Source organism: Citrus sinensis, chromosome 8 (assembly GCF_022201045.2).
Source record: "Citrus sinensis cultivar Valencia sweet orange chromosome 8, DVS_A1.0, whole genome shotgun sequence".
NCBI classification, from domain to species: Eukaryota; Viridiplantae; Streptophyta; class Magnoliopsida; order Sapindales; family Rutaceae; genus Citrus; species Citrus sinensis.
In genome coordinates, this window is record NC_068563.1 from 28,388,357 (window position 1) to 28,414,099 (window position 25,743).

General features: G+C 34.9%; 3 protein-coding genes and 2 non-coding genes across 7 annotated transcripts; 2 read left to right on the top strand and 3 right to left on the bottom strand.

Annotated features, from left to right (window-relative positions):
• Positions 1–1,918: 1,918 nt before the first annotated feature.
• LOC102615450 (probable receptor-like protein kinase At5g59700) lies at positions 1,919–5,601 on the bottom strand. Its single transcript, XM_006488169.4, has 2 exons — positions 5,025–5,601; positions 1,919–4,905 (listed from the first exon to the last, which is right to left on the bottom strand). Exon 2 carries the CDS (start codon positions 4,875–4,877, stop codon positions 2,391–2,393), a length of 2,487 nt encoding a protein of 828 aa, XP_006488232.1. The 5' UTR covers positions 4,878–4,905; positions 5,025–5,601; the 3' UTR covers positions 1,919–2,390.
• A 4,079-nt stretch (positions 5,602–9,680) lies between these two features.
• On the bottom strand, positions 9,681–9,764 carry TRNAL-CAA (transfer RNA leucine (anticodon CAA)). The gene has a single exon. It is a non-coding gene; the product is annotated as a tRNA-Leu (tRNA).
• A 3,283-nt stretch (positions 9,765–13,047) lies between these two features.
• LOC102612305 (probable LRR receptor-like serine/threonine-protein kinase At1g05700) lies at positions 13,048–16,115 on the top strand. Of its 2 annotated transcripts, none has more exons than XM_025102092.2 (9): positions 13,048–13,163; positions 13,249–13,777; positions 13,876–14,351; positions 14,454–14,586; positions 14,707–14,775; positions 14,900–14,971; positions 15,069–15,140; positions 15,257–15,480; positions 15,765–16,115. In XM_025102092.2, exons 1-9 carry the CDS (start codon positions 13,100–13,102, stop codon positions 15,872–15,874), a joined length of 1,749 nt encoding a protein of 582 aa, XP_024957860.1. In that variant the 5' UTR covers positions 13,048–13,099; the 3' UTR covers positions 15,875–16,115. The 2 variants fall into 2 exon arrangements, with proteins under 2 accessions (XP_024957860.1, XP_015388791.1); XM_015533305.3 differs by having other exon boundaries at positions 15,708–16,098.
• Positions 16,116–19,242: 3,127 nt separating this feature from the next.
• On the top strand, positions 19,243–25,475 carry LOC102577999 (probable NOT transcription complex subunit VIP2). 2 transcript variants are annotated; one of them, XM_006488170.4, is made up of 14 exons: positions 19,243–19,410; positions 20,357–20,493; positions 21,212–21,323; positions 21,400–21,578; positions 21,726–22,110; positions 22,579–22,782; positions 22,878–22,979; positions 23,487–23,575; positions 23,670–23,855; positions 24,059–24,478; positions 24,574–24,626; positions 24,726–24,767; positions 24,910–25,054; positions 25,147–25,475. In XM_006488170.4, the coding sequence occupies exons 2-14, from the start codon at positions 20,476–20,478 to the stop codon at positions 25,204–25,206; spliced, it is 1,995 nt and encodes a 664-aa protein (XP_006488233.1). In that variant the 5' UTR covers positions 19,243–19,410; positions 20,357–20,475; the 3' UTR covers positions 25,207–25,475. The 2 variants fall into 2 exon arrangements, with proteins under 2 accessions (XP_006488233.1, XP_024957859.1); XM_025102091.2 differs by lacking the exon at positions 25,147–25,475 and having other exon boundaries at positions 24,726–24,792; positions 24,910–25,052.
• Positions 21,243–21,323, bottom strand: LOC112499434 (small nucleolar RNA snoR35). The gene has a single exon (XR_003067040.1). It is a non-coding gene; the product is annotated as a small nucleolar RNA snoR35 (small nucleolar RNA).
• Positions 25,476–25,743: the final 268 nt, after the last annotated feature.

Sequence of the window (25,743 nt, forward strand, 5' to 3'; positions counted from 1 at the left end):
ATATTTAATAATTTAATTCCTTTTTCTTCTGCGTTGTTTCCTCTATTAGTTTTGATTTGCTGTGGATATGGAACAGAGGACTGTGCCTGTGTGTTATATTGATCAGTACTTAGCACGAAATATAAAATATGGTTGAGTGTGAGTGATATATATATATATCCATTAATGGCTACCAAAAAATTTTCTCCATCCTAATAATCCAAGGCAAGGGATTTAGAGTTGGTAGTTAAAAGAAAAAAAAATCACACATGACTTTTGCCTTTTGCTAGGTTTCGTATCGTTATTGTCTAATATTTTTAAGACAGTGATGGGCGAAGAGAGCCACCCCAGTGGGGATCATAATCACGAATTGGGAGGGGAATCTAAATACATGATCCAAGGACAAAAACAACCACAAGAGCCCTAATGGGGCCAAAATCACAGAATGACAAGGCATTAGCAAGAGAAATCGTACATGTTTTCTTTTTCTACGTCGAAACTTAGCAAGCAAGCATTGTGGGTTTCGTCGATTGAATTAATAATAATAATAATGTGCATTGTCGTTAATTACGTGATTAACAGGCAGATTAGTGCAAACTAGTTGCTGCTTAGCGCACGCAACTTATGATTATGATATTTAAATCTTTAATAAGATTTGTTTGTTAAAAGGGTTATACAAAAGGGGATAACAAACGAAAAGGTTGCAGGCCTGGTGGGTGAACCGTACCCTTGGATTATTCTCGCCAATGAAAAAGGGTTGACATAAAATTAAAGCTGCGGCTTGTGTTTGTAATGGAATGTTAGGTAGCCAGACCAAAACCATTTGTATTCTAATTATCGATCAACTTAACTGCTGATTCGTGCCTCTGGATGTAGCTGTATCTTCCTCCAACTGCAGAAGATACAATAACTTAATATGTATGTAGATAATATTACATTCTGACTTGGATAGCCAGCCATATCAAATTAAGAGGAGAATCTTTCATGCACCCAAGGGCATGTATAATCAACTAATAAAATCGTGACACATATATGCATACAAGCACACACGTTATAGTTTTTTTGGTTAGCTGTTTACATCTGATGTTAAAATTCGATTGCTCTACTTCACTGATTTTGGAAATCGCAATTGTTAGTGTTTCGTGTACATTCACTTTTTATGTCGCAATTAGTGCTCACTACAATCAACCACGCCCCATAACGTCCTCTGTGATTGAGAAAGGCTGCCTCGATCTTCATTGTGTGTAGAATAAAGAAAGACTTGAACTATGGAACTGACTCCCTGTTACAAATACCAACAAATAAATAAATAAGACACTACACTTTGAACAGCACATGGGTGGATCGAGTCCAGCGTCTGAGACCGAAATTGGTGGCGCATGTTCATGACTTGATAATGGATTATACAATGATAGTGGACTAATTATGGGGAAAGCCAAAGGGATAATTGGAGCTCATGTGTTGCATCACCGGCGGGTATTGAGTGCAATTGCTGTTTTGAGCTGTGGCCTGTGATGTTATTTGCAACCAATTGATACAGAGAGATTAACAACATTATGTGATGGATGAATTCTGTACATGTAGATTCAAGTATAAGAACAACTTCCCAAATTCCTATAAATGATCTTGGAAAACTGCAATTCTTTTATATTAAGAACGAAGAAAAAACAACAAACAACAAACAACTGCACCAGCATATCTGCGGATCTGGATTTGGATACTATGCTGGTATTACTAGACAAAATAATTTCTCTAGATCTGGAAATAGACTCTATGCTCGCATTCCCAGGCAGAACTGCACTGCAACATATAATATCTGCTTGAAGAGATTTAAAGAGTACCATTTTAATCCTTCAATCATTGAAGATTTTAACATACATGAGGATATAGCATAATTACACCGGTAAAGGAAGGTGAATGAAAGACAGAACAATCATAATAATACTAAACACAATTGCTTATGAGGAAGAAAATGCATAATGGTTACTTCATGTAAATTACAAAAACAGACACAGAGCAAGAAGGCTAATTGATAAAGCTTGTGATGCGACATCCGTATCAATTCTCTAAAACTCATGCAAAACAACAACCATTCTGTACAGGAGAAACTCACTGTCTCGATAGCAGACTTACCCAACCAATAATGTTTGATTTACACATTGCTCTGAAGGATGACAGGATATGAGATATGGCCACAGCCTCCTTTGATTTGTACAATCGTCAATTAAACACAATCGTCAATTAAACAAGCCACATTAAAGAACGCAAATATATTTGAGTAAATCTCCCACCCCACTTTATGAAACAGACTGAAGAAAATACAACCATTGATTGTGTGTGGAAATCAGTGGTTGATCAGAGAACAAACCGCTGGAGGATATTAAATCATGGAATATATCATCCCCGGCAAGTTACCTGCCCTCAGACTTAACAAGCTGTGAGAACACCCTGCTCATTGAAACACCTGAGATATCATCCACTGCTGACACATCAGACTGTGCAGCTGCGTTAACACTAGTATCGACTTGGCTGAAATTGTGGATTTGAGGAGAGAGCTCGCCAATTAAATTAGTACTGTTTTCATCTGGATCACCATGAACAACTGCCTCCTGAAGTTGAAGTGCATATTCCAGGTTCCACAAGACATCTCCCATCGATGGTCTGTCAACACCAAAGTCAGCCAGACATTTCTCAGCAGTTTCTCCGAACTTTCGAAGAGAATCCGGTCTAATTTTTCCTGCAAGAGTAGGGTCGATGATTTGATCCAGCTGCCCCTTATTCTGCCATTTCATGGCCCATTCGGCTAAGTTCACCATTTCCCTCGGAAGAGTTGGATCTATAACAGGTCTGGCACAAAGGACTTCAAACAAAACCACTCCGAATGAATAAACATCTGACTTTTCAGTTAGTTGCTGCCTTCTGAAGTATTCAGGATCAAGATACCCAAAACTTCCTTTCACTGCAGTACTCACATGGGTTTGATCAATTTCAGGTCCTGTCTTGGACAATCCAAAATCAGCAACCTTTGCCATGAAGTTCTCATCAAGTAAGATATTTGCAGACTTTACATCACGGTGAATAACTGCTTTGGCATAGCCAGTGTGAAGGTAATGAAGTCCCCTAGCAGATCCAATGCAAATCTCAAGTCTCTGCTTCCAACTCAAGCTGGGAAGACCGGAGCCATAGAGATGACCCTTGAGGGTCCCATTTTCCATATATTCATAAATCAAGATCATCTCATTCTTTTCATCACAATATCCAATTAATGAAACCAGATGGCGGTGCCGGAACTGAGACAGCATCTCAATCTCGGTTTGGAACTCTGCAAGTCCCTGCTGGGATCGGGGGTTTCCCCTCTTAACAGCCACTTTTGTACCATCATTCAGCTCTCCTTTGTATACCTTCCCAAAACCACCAATCCCAATAACCCAGCTCTCGTCGAAGTTGTTTGTGGCTTCTTGAACAGCAACAAAAGGGAAGCGGTAACCCGAGTTAGAATTGGCGCTTGTCGTGGTTCCATGAGAGTATTTACTTCCCATTGTGTGAGAATTTCCTCCATTAATGGATACAGGTATCCATGCCTTTGAATGTCCCAGCTGTGGCAATTGTCTTCTTTTCCTGCACAACATAAAAAGAATTCCAGCCAACAATGCCGCAACAGATACCCCAATGGTTACTCCCACGATAACTCCGACATGCTTCTTTGAGCTCGAATTACCGAGGCTGCCCTGCAAGTTTTTCATTTTCATGATCTCCAGCCCATTTAGAATGGCATCAGGGTAAGTGTCATGTAGAGTAGATCGACCAATACTTATACGAAGTTTACTGCTAGCAGTTTGAACTGTGACCATATCTATATAGTATGCAGCAGCCAAAGTGTTAGTTGAATAAGTACTCAGGTCAAGATCTCTAACAGCAATCCAGGAATCAATATAAACATTGAAGTAGAGCTGGTTAAGACCATCACTGACTATATCGCAAAAGTGAAACCGAACAAGATATTGAAATCCTGAGTCCACATCAAACTCCCACGTGACATTGAAATTGGCATTGGGGTCATCGTCAGAGTTCATCCTGGTAGCAGTACCATAGACAGTATTTGGAGCAGACTCCTTAGTTGCCCCACCTTGGACATACTTGACAGCTGGAATATTAGATACAGATTTTGCGAGATTCCTATTCACAAGGAAACTTTGATCAGGAACCCAAGTTCGCCAGAGGGTATCATTCTCAGGGGTAACCAGAGGTCCCCCCATGTTCACTCTATGAACTGTCTCAAATGTCTGAAATACCAGGCCTTGATATTTTCCAGGCGGGCTAATGGAGGAGGCGTCATCAGTAATGAGCTGATCAGGAACTGAAACAACTTCTAAGGCATTTATGAAAGCAAATGAATTGTTCGAAGGACTGAAGATAACATCCAGACTATCAGAGGTTACATTCACTGAAAACTCTTTAAAAACATTGGAGCTCACACTGAAATTGCTGAGGAGGACATGGTCGTTGGTGGAAACAGAAAATTTTGCTCGGCTCATATTGTAACTCTGGTAAACAAATGGATAGAAGTAAAGGCGAATCCAGTGCCTACCACGGCCACTGATAGAAAAGGTGTACTTAGAGGATCCGGTGAAAATTCTAGCTGTTTGATAAAGCTGTGAATCGTTGGAGGAAGTAACAGATTCGGAAATATTGGCAACAACATTTTGCGGGGTTGAAAGGAACTTTGAAGCTGAATTATCAGCCACAAAAACACGGTTACCCACTGTAGTATTGGTGCGTGATCCACAGTCTATAAGGTAGTTATCAGCAGGATCAAACTGACAAGAGCAAAAGCACACAAAGCATAAAACTGAAGCAACCCAGATTAAGAAATGAAACCCTCTACAATCACCCATCATCACAAAATCTTGGATTTGATTGAGGCACCTATACAGAATGAAATCAAGGGGTTTCTAATACATAAAAAAAAAGCAACAAAAGAACTTCTTGCTATAAATCAAAAACAGGGCTTGAAGATAAATGAACAAAGAGGAGAAAGACGGCACCTTGGAGATCACGGGAGCTCCACCAAAGAGAGAAACAGCAAACCCTGGTACCCTTTTGGAGTTTAAAAGATATTTCCATACAAATAGCCCCTCAAAATAAAATAAACTAAATAAATACAGTGCACAAATCTAGCCAAGCACAAGCTGGGTTTGAGCTAGGTGACGACTTCAGGTAATTGACAGATTCCAAGATTTATATTTTCTATTATATTAAACTAATTGAAGTATTTAACGAAACAACAAAGAAAAAAGGAAAAAAACAAAACAGAGTCAAAAGCTTTGCCGAACAAGATTGAATAAACGGCAACTAGCTCTCGGGATTTAATGAGCTGACCTTCACCTTGTCTTTGGGAAAGAAAAAAAAGAACAACTATTAGATAGATGAATCTAATAACATGGAAATAAGTACATAAATGAAAGAAAATTAATGAGGAGGGGTGTTATTCTTTTATTTGATCTGTGGAGTTAATGGAGGTGGGAGGAGGAGACAAAAGTCAGAGAGTGAGTAACCGAAAATGAAAAATATTTATAACTCCTCCACTACAAAAGTAAGTTGGGTTTCTAGTCGTGAGTGACGAAAGTAGATGTGGTTGGAGGGTGGTGATAATGTGGAGTCAAGTCCATGGTAAAGAAATTTGGGCAGACCTGGTGGGGTGATTAAGAATTAAGGTGTCTTATCGTTATTAACATATTGGCTCACACTTTGAATTTTGTTACACTCAAGTCTCGGCCTATATTCATGCTTTAACTAAAAGTAATATGAGTTGATTGATTTTAATTTTTTTTATCATCAACGTACGTATTATCAATCTACAATACCCGTCGATGAGTGTTATGTTAGATGTTAAGTTACATATTGAGGATACAAATTACACAAGTAAGTCAAATATTATTATTCTTTATTTATTTTGATGGAGACAATACGAACACGAGGGTTTTGATCATGTGGGTTTATAAATAAAATTGTTTTTGTGAAGAAGTTTGATCGTGTGAAAGGAAATGGTGATTGTCAATTTGGGATGCTTGATCGTGAAAGGTCATCAACAAAAATTCTTCTAGTAAATCTTTTTTTAAACCACTAAAGTAGAATTTATACCACCAAATTAAAGCAATACTAAGGAAGATGGAGATAAGAAACCGACACATCTTCCCGAAGCTTTTACGAAAGGTCATAAATTCATAGCATAGAAAATTATAACCATTCATATGAACACATTTAAATCTTCTTGCAGCAACAAGTCCTCAACCTGAAAGAGATTTGAATGTTTAATCAAAACAACGGAGAAGAAGATTGAAAACAGAATGCCAAAAGTTAAGGCTTGATTTGGGGACCTTTGCGCACGTAAAATTAAACCCTTATCACATGATCGACCACATAAAATAAAATCTGCAAAAATTATACAATTTGTTAGGCAATCTTTACACATTAATAGAAAAAAAGAAAAAGAAATATAAAATATAGTGGAAAAATACAAAACAAAATAAATGAGCTGGGACTGGGCATAGAAACGTGTGGGGGCAGTCGGTGTCTGTTTGTAGAAAAAATATATGGCGTCCAAATTGGAACCATCATTTCAATTTGTTCGGCAACGGTAAGCCCGTCTTTATTTTCTTAATTAATTAGAAAATAGAACCGCGTTTCACGCGGTTTTAAAAAAAATTTAGTATTATTCTTTTTTTTTACTTTACACTTGATAAAATTGATAAAAAAAATATGAATTAATTTTTTTTTAATATGAGACAGCCTTATAAAAAATAAAAAAAGTTATTAACCAGCAATACAAATAAAGAAGCAACGTAAGATAAAGAATAAAATGAGAAAATATATTATAGAATGATTTTATTCATTACAATTGTGTGTACAAAACAAAAAGATGAGCTCTCCTTTTATAGTTACATAATCACTCCATGAAATTAATGAAAAATTATGGATCATAATTCCTTGTGAGATAGTGAGAGTTATAGGGAAGTTAAAAGTTACTAATGGGAGATAGTGGGGAGACTAAGAGATATATGTTATGAACATCTACATTTATTTTAACAAATTCATAACACTCTCCCTTGAATGTTTATTACAAATAATATGCTTTATTAAAATCTTTACATAATTGTTATTGTGTAATAACAATGAAATTAATTATGAGAAGATGAAAAGTCAAATCTAAAAGAAAATTTCTCTATTTATTAGATAATAGAGAATATACAAAGATGAGAAATGGTGATACCACATCACCTCCTCAAGTCCCCGCTATATATATATATATATATATAGATATATATATATATATATATATATTAGGTTCAGAAGAAAAAAAAAACACTTATTTTGTGGTTGTAATCATAATAATAGTAATAATGAAAATAAATTTTATTTTCTTAGTTCAATTTTTCTACGACGTATATTCTCGTTCGTTTGTTTGTTTGTTTGTTTAAAGAATGGTGCCAAAATTTATGTCTGTTCAGCTACTTCTCGCAATCAAGTGGCCCGTAAAAATTCTGTCAGTCATGAAAATCAAGTTCTGAAATATAAAATCAGTAATTTTTATCAACTAGCATGCAGTCACCGCTAAAAAACAAAAATCTGGCCCCAAAGATTCTTCTATAATTAAGAGTATTGTGCGGTTGATGGAACATTCTTACAAGTCATAACAAATTAGAGGGTGGGTAAGCTGTCCAGGGCCTGTCACCTTGAAGAAACACGATTTTGACCCATGGCCACCACTACTAAACTTCCCTTCTTTTGAAATAGAATTGAGTGTCAATGAAAGAAAACATCTCAGGAATTGAAAGCCAAATGGATGGAACTGAACCAGCTAACAACTCTAGTCGGTAGTTTATTGCACTCAGCAAAAGTAAAAAAAACTGTCTAAGTGAATAAATATAAGCTGTTGAAGAGTTGGCATCTATCAATTTATACAATTGCAAGAGAATAAAGGCAATGCTACCCAGATGGTTAGGCAGAGAAATAGTCTAAGTGAAAATTCAGACCCAATAAAATAAGCAGACGAATAAAATAAAATGAAGTGCACATGCCCAAAGCCATCCCGATGGGAATGGAAATGTTTTTATGAGGTTACTTGTTGGGTGGTTTCAGATTGCAGAGTTGAATTTTGGTGAGAAATTTAATTAAGCAGAAGGGATTGTTGTTTGTTTGTTTATTTTTATTTATATTGCTTTGTCGTGCTGGCCATTCTCTCGTAAATCAAATTAATCAATGTAGCTATCATATCCTCCATTTCCAATAGTTATTAGTTTAATTATGCCTTAGACTAGTGGTATATCTCACAAAGAGTGTGGTTAAAAAATCGTCAATACCTAATGAAATAAGTATAGTAGTAGTTTGAAGAATAATTTATAAAAAGGGTCTTGGGTAAAAAGGCTCTGAACATTCAGTAACATTTCATCTTCTTCTTTTACCGGAAAATCAGCTCTATGAGTTGGTTTTCCGGCGAAACCCTCTTTTTTCATTCCTTTTTTTTATTTTCTTTGCTTATTTTTTCCACTCAAATCCTCAGTTCTGTGGTGTTTTTGTTTTTCCACTCAGATTTTCAAATCTGCGGTGGTATGTTCTTCCACTCAGATCTAGAGATTTGTGGTGGTTTATTATTGTTTGTCTACCCAGATTTATAAATCTAGAGTTGTTCATTTTATTTTGCTTGGTTTTGCGTTTTATGATGCAGAATTTTGAGAAGAAAAGTTTCTACTTTGTGGAAAGTGTTGCAAAGGCAGATGATGGATGCCTTTAAGAGACTTAAGAAACTTGGACAAACTTTTTGCAGCGAAGAAATTATCTATGATGCATCAAAAGTGGAGTCCCCTCCCTGCTCATGTTGTAAAGGCTTAGCTTTTCAAAGAGTAAGGAAGACAGAGCCTTCTCTTATTGCCCACCCCGGAGGAGAGAAATAGCAGAAGTGGTTCCCTCCCACTGAAAATATTTTCAAAATTAATGGGGCTGCTGCCATCAATACTAAAAATCAGATTGCAGGCATGGGAGTAGTGATTAGAGATTCTAATGGCAAGATAATTGCAGCCGATATTAATCAGATTCATCTTAAAGGATCATTCAATTTGGCTGAGGCAGAGGTTGTGCAATGGAGGCTTTAGTTGGCAAAAGAAGCAGATTTAACCTCCTTGATCATTAAGTCAGATTACTTAGAGGTGGTTCAACTTGTAAACAACACCAAGGGCAGCAGAACATAAATTTTTTGGACAATTCTGGAGATCTGAAATCAGTTGAAGGGTTTTCAAAAAGTTGTTGTTCATCACATTCCAAGATAATGTAATACTTATGCCCACTCCCTAACTAAGTTAGCTTTGGGAAGAAATTCTTCTTCCATGTGGCTAAGAACTCTTTTAGCCGAGATTCAAATTGTATTTGAGGTGTTGTGATTTATGAAAGGTTTATTTTCTTTTCAAATATATATATATATATGTGTGTGATGTATATATATATATATAGTAGTCTTTGATGATACTCGGGATATTCAGTTAATTTAAGATGTGTGATGTATATAGTAGTCTTAAAATAAGTTTGACTAAAAAGATCCGTAACTATTGTAGCCATTTTCAATAGCTATTAATTTGATTATGCCTTAAACTAAGGGCATATCGCACAAAGATAATCAACAAGTAAATAAAATCAAATCAAATAACAATTGTCAGAAGTGGGATTTGAACCCACGCCCTCTCTCGAAGACCAGAACTTGAGTCTGGCGCCTTAGACCACTCGGCCATCCTGACTTTTTGTCAGCAATTGATCACGTTTTAATATAATCAATGGAAACTGAACTCTTTTTGAAATTTACAGGAAATGATAGAGAAAGATGGCACATTAGCCTTGAAACCATACAAATCCAAAACGCATAGAAGTAGATAATGATCAGATTTTGAAACTTCGCAATTTGGTCTTAAGTTTGTGGCATTCAAATGTCTTAAAGTTCATGATACAATCACGAATTCACAATTTAGTTAGTGGTGGATAAATCAGATTTCGATTCTTATTGTTCAGTTTTGGTTTGAGTTACAATCTATTTAGTTGAATGAATCCAAGTTCGAACAATAAACCTAAACCGAGCTGAACTATATTTAATTCGATTTGATTCGATTCATGTTACAAATTCGGGGAACTGTACAAATTTTAAATTTTTCTGGGGTTATAACAAAATTGAACCAACACACACAACAAAATCAATATAAAAACCAAAATATCATCATTTTAAAAGTAATGAACCAAGAAGTCTATTCATTTCTCATCATCCATCGTACAATTTACACTTAATGAACATAGAAATAAAACCAAAACTATGTTTACCATATCAATGGATGACAGCAGCAAAGAAGACTTAACAGTGGCGACAGACATTAAGTGTGATGGACGAACGACGGGCGTATGCGGCCTGCGAGGGGAACTGGACGGACGGAGTACGAGTGGTGAGTGGCGAATCTAGTGACAATGTGCAACAGCTTGCGATGCCGATGGGAATTGGTCTGGATGGCGACGCCCTGCATGGTTTGCACTTAGGTCTTAGATGTGTGAGTCGAGCTGTTTGGCACTTTGGGTTTCGAAGAACGATTACGAATTTGTGTTTTGGTGAATTTGGGATCTTCCATTATTGTTTGGTTGTTGTAAAAATGAAGATAATGATGAAGTGCAGTGATGAAAATACAATATTGTATCAGTATTATGAGTTAACGTGAAAGGTTTTATTTTATTTTTTAAAGAATTTCTTTTAATTTAAACTTATAAACGAATTGGATTATCAATTCGGTTAGGTTTTAACCCGAACCAAATTTTGATCCGATCGATTTTTTTATTTCAACCTGTATAGATTTTGAGGGTGAACTCAAATCGAATGCTTACCCCCTACATTTTGTTGTTGTTTATATCTAGAAGCATGAACTAAGGATATTAGTGGCATTTTAACTTATGAAAAGAATTACACTTAAAATATTTTGATAAGAGATGTTTGGTTTATATTTTATCGTTTGTCTTTGTAGTTATGGAGTGTAGATACTTGACAGTAGACATCTTTAATTGAAACTGAATAACAATTTAACAATAAGTGGAGCTTTTAACACCTCTTAGAAATCTTTATAATACCCTTTTCGAATTTTATTTCCTAAAATACCCCCAACTTAATTTATAAAATATTAACTCGTAAATTAAAATCAATCATACTTGTCATTAAATTTCACCTCGAAAAGAGTATTTCTTTTAGTTTTTATTTAAAAATGTATACGAATCCTCAACTATTAAATTATTTTTTATAGAATTAAATAATTTAATTCTTGTTACATAATTTCTATCTTCATAGTTCTTAATTCTTGGAAGTTTCTCAAAAATAAATATTTTCAATTAAAAGTTAAAATATAGATATAAATTATGAAATGGGATGGGTAAAAAAATTGTTAAAAGAATAATTTATTTAGGTATTTAATTAAAATTTTCATTCAAGGAAAAAAAAGAATAATTTTATGGATGGTTTAAGTAACTTCAATTAAAGAGAGGTTTTATAAAATTTAAGAGGGTGTAAAAGGCATATCGGTTGACAATACTTAAGAAGCTTTAATTGAGTAAAATTATAATTCACACAAACTGAATGGCATGGGCATGGGGGATTTTCGAGTGCATAGATAGGGGACATTCAGAAAAAATTAAATACAACCCTCGAAATGAAAAGAACAGCCCAAGCCGAACAATCCGGTGCGTACAAGTATCAAGAATGAGCAAGATTATACCTTCGGCTTCGTATACTCATATCAGTTGTCATAAATTTACCTGCGAATAATGAAGAGAATATGAAGTATCAAAGCAACTGAGATTTTGGTTGCATTATAAAATTAAACGTTAAAAAATTAAGCGTTAAAATCATACTATTTTAAAGGTTTTTTCAGATTTTTCTGTATTTTAAAATCTTGAATTATAAATTCTCTCTCTCATATATATATATATATATGTGTGTGCGCGCGCGCGCGCGCGTTTGCAGCATAAATGCTCGCTAAAACATATCCAGCCGTTGATTTTGACGGTACTCCCTAAGTCTTTGCTTTCTAATTACTTAAACCATAGCAAATTAAAATTAAAGGCTTAATTCCATATCAATGTGCCGAGTTGTCAGCTAGAATTTACCCAATCAATAATGAGAATATCAACGCAATTGAGATTCGAGATCTTTATCAATCACCATTGTATTAATCGCGGTGTTTCAAAATTTTTATAATACATAAAATCCGTTGACTGCCTTTGCTCATCGAAAGTCACCAGCTGCTGGCGCTGACTTTGTCTACTCTTTTCAGTCTTTTCTTTTCCAATACTAATACCACAGCAAGATTAAAAAAAAAGGGGCTTAATAATTTGCCATATGATGATATATGTTGACTTTTCTAGGGAAGCAGCAATGCAAGGGCAAGGAAAATTTCGGACAGATTTAAATTGGAATAACCTCAACCTCAAGCCACAGAATTTGGCAAATCATATGCACATTAAATTGTGATACCGCCATCGTTGAGTTTATAGGAATATAATTATGCAGGCTCCTTAATTCAAGATAAATATATAATGCCTCATCAAGTGGCTTTATCTCCTATTACTATGATTTAATGAACCTTTGAATTGATGAACCAAGACCAACATTACTTCCCCCACATAAAAACCAGGCTTGGTTTACCAACAAAGCAATAAGGGTTTTTTTTTTTGCCTAAATTTTATAAACTTAATTTTAAGATCCATTAGATAGAGAGAGAGAGAAAAAAAAAGTAAAATACACATAAATTGCGATGCCCCATCATAGCATTAATTGGAAGAATTATTTTAATAATAGAATGATTAGCAATGAATTTTCTCAAGTAATTGACTGGTAATTAATACTATAAACTAATGAACCAAGACCAATATTAACCCACATAAAACCTCTTCACCAATGCACTGGCATTTGCAAGCAAAGATAACTAAATGCATGCATGAGGCCAGAAAAACCCCTTGACCAAGTCAAAGTCCACGCTCCAATTCCAATATATGAATGTCAAAAGCCTCAAGTCTCTTGTTGCTTCCCCATCTTACTCCCTAGGCCACAATAATGGCAAATTCTTCCCTTGTTCTCATTATCTTAACTCTTTTTATTTTATCGGCATCGGCACAAGGTGAGTTTTGCATTTTATTATTGATCCTTTTTGAAGTGTAACATGTAACTTCTATTTTCAATTTATGCTACGTTGTTAATTGCAGTATTCGTGAGCATTGATTGCGGGGCATCCGGGAGCTACAAGGATGAAAATTCTATCGCGTGGATAGGAGATGATGATCTTATTCAAAATGGTGAGAGCAAAGTTGTGCAATCAGGCAATGCATTATCTGATGATCATGTGATGAGCAGTCTTAGGGTTTTTTCAACAAGGAAAAAAAATTGTTACACTATCTTAGCCAGCAAGGGAGGACAAGTCCTTGTTCGCGCAAGCTTTAACTATGGAAATTACGACAAAAAATCATCTCCCCCTTCGTTTGATCTCCATTTTGATGGCAACTTGTGGGCAACAGTCAAGACTTCTAGTGAAGGTCTCGTTTACTACGAAGCAATATACGTCGTAAAGGGTGACTCAATAAGTGTTTGCGTTGCTCAGACAAACCCGAACCAGCTTCCATTTATATCAGCAATTGAGGTCCGGAGTTTGGGCTCACACATGTACAGCCATGTTGATGCAGCTTATGCTTTGTTTTTGAGAAGTAGGACAGCTTACGGAGCCAATGGCACTATCAGGTATGGTTATGTATACTTAACAACCAGTGATTATGCTACACAACAATTGTGGATTAAAAAGCCAGGCGCAACGCAGTCCACCCCTTTTGATTTTGCAGGTATTCAGACGATGGTTATGATCGAATATGGAATCCAGCAGTGATAGGAAGTGGACTAAATATGGTCACAAGCGATGCATTATTCATTGATGTTAACGTAGAAGATGAACCTCCACAAGCTGTGATGCAAAATGCAATTACAGCTTCCACCGCATCTCAATCCATAGCTCTAGGCACCAATTTTCCAACCGAAAAAGTTCCTATATACATCACCATGTACTTCTCCGAGGTAACTGAGCTTGATTCAACTCAAAAGAGAGCCTTTCAGTTTCGCATAAACAATAAGCCTGACTCGGACACCATTGTTCCTCCGTATGGAAAAGTGACCGAATTGTACGTTAGCAACATGAGTGCTTCATCAAACACCTCGTTCTCTCTGGTTGCTACTGCGGATTCAACGCTGCCTCCTCTCATAAATGCCATGGAAGTTTTTACTGTTAGTGATCAACTAGCAGATGGAACTAATAGTAAAGACGGTTGGTATCAAGTTTCTAATAATTAGTCTTTTATGTCAAGTATGGATCATTATAGCAAATTAAAAACTACTTATTAATTTCTTACATATGCGATATTTTTAGTGGAAGGATTAGCTGCGTTTCAAAATCAATTCGATACATTACAGGATTGGGGTGGTGACCCGTGTCTCCCATCACCTTATTCTTGGGATTGGATCAATTGTAGCGCTGATGCCACTCCTCGAGTGACAGCACTGTACGTATAGCTTATACTTTCTAATCAAACTTAAACAATGCTTGATTATTTTCATGATTTAAATACATAATGAATAATTTAGTTGTTTGCTCTTATTCTGTAAGTTTTTGGAATTTTCAGGTATCTCAGGAGCTTTGATCTCTCAGGGCCACTTCCTGACTTCAGTTCCATGGATGCTCTGGAGATAATGTGAGTTCAAAAAATAAAGTTAAAATTGCAAATAAATTAACTTTTATGACTGTATATATACACCTACATAGTACACAATATTTGTTACATTCTCTAACATTTTTTTTTTCAAATTCTTATGCAGAGATTTGCACAATAATAGCTTCAATGGAGCTATACCAGATTTCCTCGGAAACTTACCAAGTCTCAAAGAATTGTAAGATATTCACTCAAATTAATGAAATTTATTCTCTTGTATTTACTTGGAAGCCAAGCTACTGAACTAGACAATCCATTTTCTTCATCTTACGTAGGAATTTGGCAGATAATAAATTCAGTGGACCCGTACCCTCCTCCTTATCAAAGAATAACAAGTTAAAACTAGTGTAAGTTTATTACATATATTCAACTCTTAATTAACTTGATCTCTTTATTTCTTGGATATCCACATAATCAATGACCATACAGTATTTGACAAGTATGTAATTCTATCGGATAACAGTGTGTCGGGAAATCCCGACTTGTGTGTGACGGGCAAGTCGTGTACTCAGACAACCGCCGGCGACAGTACTCCAGTTGCTGGAGGCGGAAAAAAGAAGAGCAGCAAGCTACCTGTAATACTTGGAACTTCAATTCCAGGATTCTTCGTCTTCTGGGGTATTGTGGGACTTGTGGCTGTCTTGCACCATCGAAGGAAATCACCAGCTATTCCTGCACATGGTTCAGGTAATTAGCATTAATCAAAACTGGTAATTTTTGCAATCACAATAGGCTGCTGGGACCAATCTAGACCATTTCACCGTGTGCACGCTCCGTCCATATGTTAATTAGCATATAAAAATACTCGGTTGATATTTATAAAAATGTTTTCTCTCTTCTTAATTGCTATAATCTCAGCGCATGAATTGAGATTTGTTTGCTTAACTTGTTTTATTGCTATATTATGGGACAAGGTGGCACTCCACACGGAGGGGCGACTAATACCAATATGGCGGATAAAATCGGTCAAGCTGTGATGAATGAGATCAAAGTCAACATCCAGGAGCAAGTAACTTCAGAGATCAGCGATTACGTGCATCAGACGGTACAAAATGACCAACAAGATGGCAGGAACGCTTGATTGATTCTCTCTCCAGCTAGTTATTGTCTTGGATGAAAATTTGTAGCAACCTTGGTTTTAATCCACAATTTAATTTAATGTATTGATTTCTGTTCAAGTTTATAATATATTGCTCACAACTTTCGTCAACTTTCGAGGTAGATGTTTAAGGTTAGTGATTCAAACTAAATCACTAATAAATAAGTTCCATGTTTTGATTCATAATTTTTTATTATTTAAGAATAATATAATTGGTAATTAAATTTTATATCCACCTTTATGATCCAACTAGTTCATTAATACTCGGAACCTCAATTTTCAATCAATTTTTCTTTTTCTTTTTTTTTCCCCCCTTTGAATTCTTTAGTTGAGAATGGATATGAAGGAGAGTATAATCGGAGAGTCCTTGTCCTTTTATATTGTGGTTTCTTTTCAAATCGAAGCCTTGATGTTCAAATCGGAAATGTCGCACGGCACAGGGTATCAATGGGACAGGCTGCGGGTCCCCGGGGTTGAATTTTAAGGGCAAATTGATGAAGTAGGCAATGGACCCATGGATTGTGGGTGATGTGATGCAGGTCCAACTGTGATGACTGATGAATATTAGTAAGGTCAAGATCCTGACCGACCATAAGAGTCTGCAAATCAAGCGGATCATCGTCGGCGGGCTCATGATTCATGAAAGCCACTATGATAACAGCAACACTTGAGGCCCTCTCTCCTCGTGTCTGTTTCTCTTATGCTCTCTCTCCCTTATTGTAGTCATGTTTTGTCTGTGAAATTTTGGCAATCTACTTTTCAGTGTTGGCTTTTATTTCGTCAGGCGGTGAGTTCAATAATTTTGTTGCAGCCAAGTTCAACTAACAGAATATTTAGCCATAAATAAATGAAATAATATTATTATCATCTACTCGTTTTTATTTTTTAATTTAAAACCCCCTCCCATTATTGAGTCTTGGAGTATAATTAAGGTCAGTTTGATTATGATGTAATTTTTAAAACAATTGTTGTTCTCTATGAGGTGTAAATAATTTAGCTGTGAATATAATTAATTAAATGTTTAGTAAACTTTACTTTTAAAAGTGTTATGAATTTTAAAAACAGTCGTATGTATTTAGCAAATCTTATTGTTAAACTGGCGTAAGAATATAAACGATTGAACTACACACAATTAAAAATTTATAAATATGTATATAAAATATTTTCTTTACTTTGTACATATAATAATTGACAACGAAGTAAATATTTTAAATTATTAATTTTAGTTTTTATTATCTCAATATAATTAATAATAATGATAATCTCTTTAAAGTTAAAGTTTTATTTCTTAATTAACAAGGAAAATTTTAAATTTTTATAATATATATAAGGACATATAGGAAATTGTATTAAGTATAAAAATAATTTTTAAAATTAGATTTTGAAAAACTATTTCTTCCCAACTTTTTAAAATCTATTGTAGGATGGAGTAATTTTGACTTCTAAAAAAATTTATCAGACACTAAAAATTAATTCTTAATATTTACCATCATAATCACACGTAGAAGATTACCCATTTATAACTAATTTATTGTCTTAACTCGTTGATTACTCTATCACTAAATCTATATGAATATAGAGCGAGACATTCTCTTATTTTATATTGGAGCAATTTTTTTCCCTCAAGATCATAACTACTCGTTATTATTTACTCTTTGAACTCACGATTTCCATCAATTGACCTTTGAAATAGTCTTAAAGAATCATGCTTTTAGTTACTGATTTTTATAAATCAGTTTGAGTTTCATTTATTTACCAATTTCCTTTAGATTTCTTCTTCAAATTTAACACTACTTTGACACAAAAACAGTTGCCGATGCATGGCATTGGTACATAATCTCTCGGGTCTCCTCCAGAGTGGGCAGTGAACTGGGCCTCAAATATTTTTTGTTAGCAAATTTTTTAATTTACTCTAAACTTCAAAAATTCAAAATAATTTTTCTTGGATAAAATCATAGAATCTACCATAATAAACTACAACCAATATAACTCAAAACGACACGGTCCATTTGCCATCTCTAACTATGCCATAAGCCTATTAGTGTTTTGTATTATTGAATTTTACTTTTAAAAAATGCTATTCATCTAAAAAAGTTCTCAAAAATAAATTTTCTTATTGAATTTCTAAAGAGATATATTTTTATTTTTTTTTAAATTAAAATTTTATTTAATAATATACTTGTGAGTGCCATCAAATTTAGATCATAAAATCTTTTATCTTAAAAATAAGAGATAAGCTTAATGTTAAAAATAATATAACGTGATTGAAAATATTTTGTTAAAAAATATAAAATTTAGAGAAATTATCAGCCATATACCTTTAAATGACACCCGTATCAAACGTGTGTGAACACTTTTCAAGTGTATCACTCGTATACCTTAAGTTGACAAAACACCTCTGCCGTCCACCAATCCGTTAACTTCCGTTAAAAAGTTAACAGAATTGTGGTAAATTGACTATTTTGCCCTTAAAATTTAAAATGAGGTAAAAAGATAAATTTATCCCAAAAATTAATGTAAATTTTCAATACACAATTTTTTATTTTTTTATTAACAATACATTTTTTTATTAAAAAAATGAATTATTAATGGTGCATATTATTAATAATTATCCATAAAAAATATACATATTATACCATAAAAAATTATTAACAACATATTATTTACAATTATACATATTATACCATAAAAATTTCCAATTGGAGCTTGGAGGAGTAGATCTCCAAAAATTTAGGTTAAATTTTGGAAAAGTATATTCGATTGTAAAGTATTTTTTTTTAGCAATTATTAACAATTATCCGATAAATGGGATGATATGTCATTTTTATCAATATATATCATATGACATGTTATTGTTTACTAGGTAAATATGATGACATATCGTTTTTTTTAATCAAAGTTTCGTCAATCTTAAAATACTAGATTACCCTTATGATATCAGCGCTTGCAAACGGAAGTTAACGGATTGGTAGATGACGGAGATGTTTTGTCAACTTAGAATATACGAGTGATACACTTAAAAAGTGTTCACACACGTTTGATACAAGTATCATTTAAGGGTATATGGCTGATAATTTTTCTTAATTAATTGATTTTTAAGTTTAGGAATTCATTTAAAAGTAAAAAAAAAATTTCTTAAAAATTGTTTTTTTTTTTTTCAAAAGAGTTTTCAAACTTTTACAAAACTTTAATAAAATCAAAATTGCTAGAAAATAAGAATATAAAATAATGTGAAGTCCACACATCCATTGGTGACAAAATGGCCACACCAGAACGGGCTAATCACGCATCGCCACATACGATCTCTTCCCACTCATCCATCTATCGTATTCGTACTTATCATCGAACAAAAAAAAGAAAAAAGAAAAAAGAAAAAAGCTTTTTATTTGCTCTGTGACTCCGCTGCGTCGTCTCTTTCTCTCTCTCCTCCTTCCTTTCGATTTAGGGCACACAAACAAAAACTCGTTTCCTTTGACTCAGTGCTTATAAAGATCTCTGATCTGCGCTCCCTCCCTCAGGTACTCTTTAATATTTCCCTTTGGTTGAGTCCGAGTTCACTTCCTCTTTTACGATCCCATCGCGTCCCCTTTTCGCCAACTTATAACTGTTTTCCCGTTCGTAATTAATCGCGATTTTAGGATTTAGGGTTTAACGGCTATCTACTTTGATGTGATAGTATTAGGTTTTGGTTTGTTGGCATTTTAACTTTCATTTCTTTTTTTTTTTTTAATTTGTTACACGTTGTTGAAATGCATACTGAAGTGATTTATATACTATCTGTTTTTTTGTTTATTTTTTATTTTTACTTTTGATAAAGTTTAATTCAAGATTTTGATTTATTTAATTATTTTTCGGTCATCAAATAAGTGATTAGTTAGTGGAAAGCATAATTAGTTCCCTTAGCATATTATTTAACATTACATTTTCTAGGTTGCATTGAGCATTTGGGATTAGAGACAGTTGTTTAGAACAGCTTATGTGTCTTTGTAGCATGCATTTCATTAGAAGTAAAGTTTGGTGGATTTTTTCTTAGCTTCATTATTCTGTTTTAGGGTTCATTTTATGGGTCCTTCTCATGCCCCGCTTTTTTTTCATTGAAGATGTTTAGGGTTTTTGACCAACCTCTTATTAATATTGAATACTGTACATTGAAATGAGGCATGAGAGATAACAGGACTCTTTAGTTCATGTTTGCATGCAGTCTTCTTTTCTTTTTCACGTACATTATTCTTGGATTTTTTCAAAATCTTGTTATACTCAAAAAGTAAATGGTAGAAAATCTTGATATAAGTCCTAAAATGCTCGCACATTTCTTTTTGTTTGGAAATCACTGAAAACTTTTATACTTAAATTTTGATGTTTATTGTAATTGTTTTTGGTGTCTTTCTGTTTGTTGCTTGCTGTGTTTGGGTCTCAATTTTGCTCTTTTGGGTTTAGTCTCTTACATACTGTTGTATTTTTCAGGCTTTTAGTTGTAAATTCGCTGGGATCAAATCAGCATTGTATCTATTGAATTTCAAGACACAGAAGGGCTGCTTCTCTGCAAGGAATGATTTTTTGCATGAACTTTTGACACTCTTGCAATGTCGGGTTTACTTAATGTATTGTCACTTAACTTGGAAGCTGTAGGACTATCATATCTGTCCAGTTGTGGAACTCTCTGTTATGCTACTTTGCTTATTTTAAACTAGTTGCATGCATTTCACTTCCTGTATATAATACATGGAATATTCTTTAATTTTGAGATAAATGATGTGTGATGTAGATAGACCATTGAGTTGTTCCTTTTTTCTAATTCGCGAGACCTGACATGCAATCATGTAGTTTTGTTTTTAGTTTTTCAATGTGAATTATTTGCTGTATAAACCAGTGATATATCATGCCTATGTTTTTTATTTGACATAAGCAGGTCTAAAGTAACATATCGTGAAGTTTGGGATTTTGTAATTGTTTGATGCTGGGAATATCTTGAGTCTGTTTTGTTATAGGAACTGTCTGACTGATTATCACATTTGTTTTGGATAAAAAAGAATATTAGAAATTTTTTATCCAACTATCACGTTTGCATAATTGCATATATGAATGAATTACAAGTATTATGTAGTTGCATACATGAATGAATTACAAGTATTACATTTTGAAAATTATTTCTGCTACTTTGTAATTTATGCATAATTTGTTATGAGTATTTTGCAAGTTTTTCTTCGTTATGATAATTCATGTATTTTTATTATTTGATTTTTTGGTGATACAAATGTAGTCATTTTTTTTTCTGAGTTTTGTCTGCTACTTAAGTAAATTACGACATGTTTTAAACAGCAATCTTCCCTCAACGGGTCGGCTTCGAATATTCCGGACGGCACTGGGCGATCTTTTGCTACATCTTTCTCTGGACAGTCTGGTGCGGCTTCTCCTGGTTTCCATCACAATGGTAAGGTAGCTGTTGCTGGTGTTCCCCTAACTTGTGTTATTTTGAGATTAATTTAATTGAAAGACTTCTTTTGCAGGAACTATTCAAGGACTTCATAACATTCATGGGAGCTTTAATGTGGCCCCAATGCAGGGTACACTTGCATCAAGGAATTCAACAATAAATAACGTGCCAACTGGTGGGGTTCAACAACCTACTGGAAGCCTTTCTAGTGGAAGATTTGCATCAAACAACCTTCCTGTCGCTCTCTCTCAGGTACTAGTGGTTTACACACTAATGATGGATGTGATTTGTTATGATTGGCAACAATGAAGTTTACTGTTTGTTCTATGTTCTTGCCATGTGTGTGCATGTTGTTGTTTTGTGGCTTGTGCTTACTTTTGTTTCAACTTCCTTTTGCAGTTATCTCATGGAAGCTCCCATGGACACTCAGGAGTCGCAAACAGAGGAGGTATAAGTGTTGTTGGAAATCCTGGATTTAGTAGTAACACAAATGGAGTTGGTGGATCTATTCCGGGGATTCTTCCAACATCTGCGGCAATTGGTAACCGTAATCTTGGTCAAGGAATGGGAGTTTCCCCAATTTTGGGAAATGCAGGTCCTCGGATAACAAGTTCAATGGGAAATATGGTTGGTGGAGGCAACATTGGAAGGAGCATGGGTTCTGGTGGGGGTTTATCTGTGCCTAGTGGTCTTGCATCTCGTTTAAATCTAACTGCGAATAGTGGATCTGGAAGTCTAAATGTGCAAGGACAAAATAGATTGATGAGTGGCGTACTTCCTCAAGGTATATTGCCTTGAAGTTTTCATTCATATTTGTTGGTAGGAGTAAATGTTCTATTCTACTGCTGGCTTGTGCTATTTAATATGTTGTGAGTCACTTATCTGTCTGAATTTTGTGCTGAATAGCTGGTGCTGGGTTGGTATTAGTTTTGAAAATTATTTTAAAAGGGTAAGAAAAAAAAAGAAATCACATCCTGATGATATATTTTCTAAATTCAGTTGTTGCCCTTTGAAAAGAATTAGAATTCTTTTGTTGGCTTTCATGGAAGATACCCACCACCTCAAGATTTGGCTGGGTGCGGAAGTGCTTAGTTGTTTATTATTAGTTTTCCTTGTTAGCTTGTTGTAAATGCATATTTATTTCAATTGTTTTGCTACTTTTTTTCCTCTAAATGTTTTATTGTTGTGAATGTAATGCATATTTACCAGTGTAGCTATGTTTGATAGTGTGAATGATGTATTCCTTATCCAGGATCTCCACAGGTAATTTCTATGCTAGGAAACTCTTATCCTACTGCTGGTGGTCCACTTTCCCAAAGTCATGTGAATAATCTCAGCTCTATGGGAATGTTGAACGATGTCAACTCTAATGACAGTTCCCCTTTTGACATAAACAATGATTTCCCTCAGTTGACTAGTCGTCCTAGTTCAGCTGGTGGGCCTCAAGGACAATTGGGTAATTAAAGATAGATCTTGCACTTTGCTCTCTGATTGTTTTTTTTATCCCCTCATTCCTGCTGCTGGAGATATAATTTGAAGAGAATGTTGCAGGTTCTCTACGAAAACAAGGTCTTGGAGTTAGCCCTATTGTTCAACAAAACCAAGAGTTTAGCATACAAAATGAAGATTTTCCAGCTTTGCCTGGATATAAAGGTGCATAGTTGTTCTTTTGAGCAGCCAGATGAGATTATTTGTCCTACTTTATAGTGAAGGGTTTTGTTTTGTTTTGTTTTTTTGTTTTTTTTTTAATTCCCAGTGGAAACTTCTGAACTTAAATAAGGACATTATCTAGTTCTAGCCTGATGGTCCATTGATACTAATTGACATGCTCCATCTTTTAAATAGGACATTATGGATATGACATTATCAATCTTCGTATTATTCAGCTTTTTCTTTTGGTCAATGGCCATGTATCAAAAGAAATTTTTAATATTGTGCACGGTTTCAACATGACAGTCCTTGATGTCTGGTATCATTTTTACATCTTAGCTTTTCTGTAGATTTGCTGATGGATAAAACTTTTGCATGCTTAATATGTTAATACTATGCATGTATATTTTGAGCACTGATGGCTGGAAGTTATTACACTGATTTTGCCTAGAACTGTTAATTAGTCTCACCAGAACTACGAGTTTGACTACAATGTTAGATCTTATCCAGGTGGTAATGCTGAATATGGTATGGATTTGCACCAGAAAGAACAACTTCATGAGAATACCATGTCGATGATGCAATCTCAGCACTTCTCTGTAGGTCTTACTATTTAACAGATTGAGCAACTCTTTCTTTTCTTTTCTCTTATTATTATTGTCATCCTTGTCATCATTATCATCTGCAACACAGATGGGGAGATCTGCAGGGTTCAATCTAGGTGGAACTTATACATCCCATCGCCCTCAGCAGCAACAGCAGCATGCACCATCAGTTAGTAGTAGTGGTGTCTCCTTCTCATCTGTTAACAACCAGGATCTTCTCCATCTGCATGGCTCAGATATGTTCCCATCTTCGCATTCTTCCTATCACTCACAGGTATGGCAGTCTGTTGCTGTAGTCTGTTTATGATGTTCTGATGGTTGAAATATAGAAAATGAGAGTAAATTCATAATCTAAATGATTGGTTCGCTACTCAATGCAGTAATGCTTTCATAAGCACTGTTTTGTGCACCTCTCTCTTGTCTTTTCCTTTCTTTTTCTGCTTTTCTTCTCTTAAACCCATTTCATCTCTGGTTCAGACCAGTGGACCACCCGGCATTGGACTGAGACCTTTAAATTCTCAAAATCCGGTTTCGGGCATGGGCTCATACGATCAGCTTGTCCAGTATCAACATCAGAACCCATCCCAATTTCGCCTTCAACAGATGTCTGCAGTCAATCAGTCATTTAGAAATCAGGATATGAAATCCATACAGGCAGCACATTCTACTCCTGACCCATTTGGCTTGCTGGGCTTGTTAAGTGTAATAAAAATGAGTGATCCTGATCTCACATCGCTGGCTCTTGGGATTGACCTTACGACACTTGGGTTGAACTTGAATTCAACAGAAAATCTTCACAAAACTTTTGGTTCGCCGTGGTCTGATGAACCAGCAAAGGGTGACCCAGAGTTCACTGTGCCGCAATGTTATTACGCTAAACAACCACCTGCTCTACATGTGAGCTTTTCTTCATTGTCTATATTTCTTTGGTTTTGATTGAGGGCTTAACATATTTTCCTTTCTCACTTTTGATCATTTGTGGGTGGCTGCAGCAAGGTTATTTTTCAAAGTTCACGGTGGAGACATTATTTTATATATTCTACAGGTGCTTCTCTTTAATTTATTTTTGTTTCGTTTTGGATACCTCTTCAAAACCTTTTTTTTTTTTTTGCACTTAGCAATCATGGTTCTCTCTCTTTTGCAGCATGCCTAAAGACGAAGCCCAATTATATGCTGCAAATGAACTGTATGTTCTCTTAGCCAATACCAGTGTATATATTTTTTGTTTTCCCTTTTACACATGGGTGTTGAAGTTCTTTTTCATGCAATTTGTAATGTTGAGGTTGGATTCTATTTAGATTGGTGCAACATGTTTTTCTTCTTTTCAGTTACAATAGAGGTTGGTTTTATCACAAGGAACATCGGTTGTGGTTCATCAGAGTCCCCAATGTCGAGCCATTAGTTAAAACAAATGCATACGAGAGAGGATCTTATCACTGTTTTGATCCTAACACATTTGAAACAATCCGCAAGGTTTGATCAATAATTATTACTTATTTCATTTGTATTCTTTAGTCATGCCTCGAAGGGTGCTTGATGTTGAGAAGTATTGATTTTCATTGCAGGATAATTTCGTTGTCCATTATGAGATGTTGGAAAAGAGACCAGCTCTTCCTCAACATTAACAAGATATTTTTTGAATTTACATTGTAAAGTTTCTGTTGTGGAGCTCATTCATTAGAACGTAAGTCAGCTTGCAGCATTAATGTTTATTTGAATTTAGTAAATTGTTGCGTCAATGTTGTTGCAGTAATTGGCCGCCCATTTAGCTTCATAATTCTTCCCCACCCCCTCTTCCCCTTTTTTGTGTAATACTATGCAAAGCAATTTTCTCAAAGGTTATATGACAAGGTACTCATGTATCTTAGGAAATAGATTCGGTTACTGCAGTTTACGCTTTGTTCAAAGTTATTGGATGAATTTAGACATGAGAAGTACAATTGGAGCCTGACAATATGGAGCCAGCTTGTGAGATGAACCATACCATTTGCATTTGACCTTGTAATATACTCGAGCAACCAATCGTAAGAGTTTCGTAAAGCATACTGGTAATTAATTAAAAGATGCAGTAGCTTCTCTTTATGAGAAAAGATGGATTTAGAGATTTTTATGATGAAAGATGCTGTAGCTTCTCTTTATGAGAAAAGATGGATTTCGAGATT

Coding starts and splice junctions, on each gene's coding strand:
- LOC102612305 (XM_015533305.3), top strand. CDS start 13,100: ATGGCAAATTCTTCCCTTGTTCTCATTATCTTAACTCTTTTTATTTTA. Junction 14,972..15,068: donor TTACCAAGTCTCAAAGAATT/GTAAGATATTCA, acceptor CATCTTACGTAG/GAATTTGGCAGATAATAAAT. Junction 15,141..15,256: donor AATAACAAGTTAAAACTAGT/GTAAGTTTATTA, acceptor ATCGGATAACAG/TGTGTCGGGAAATCCCGACT.
- LOC102615450 (XM_006488169.4), bottom strand. CDS start 4,877: ATGATGGGTGATTGTAGAGGGTTTCATTTCTTAATCTGGGTTGCTTCA.
- LOC102577999 (XM_006488170.4), top strand. Junction 24,768..24,909: donor TTATATGCTGCAAATGAACT/GTATGTTCTCTT, acceptor TCTTCTTTTCAG/TTACAATAGAGGTTGGTTTT. Junction 25,055..25,146: donor CATTTGAAACAATCCGCAAG/GTTTGATCAATA, acceptor TTTTCATTGCAG/GATAATTTCGTTGTCCATTA.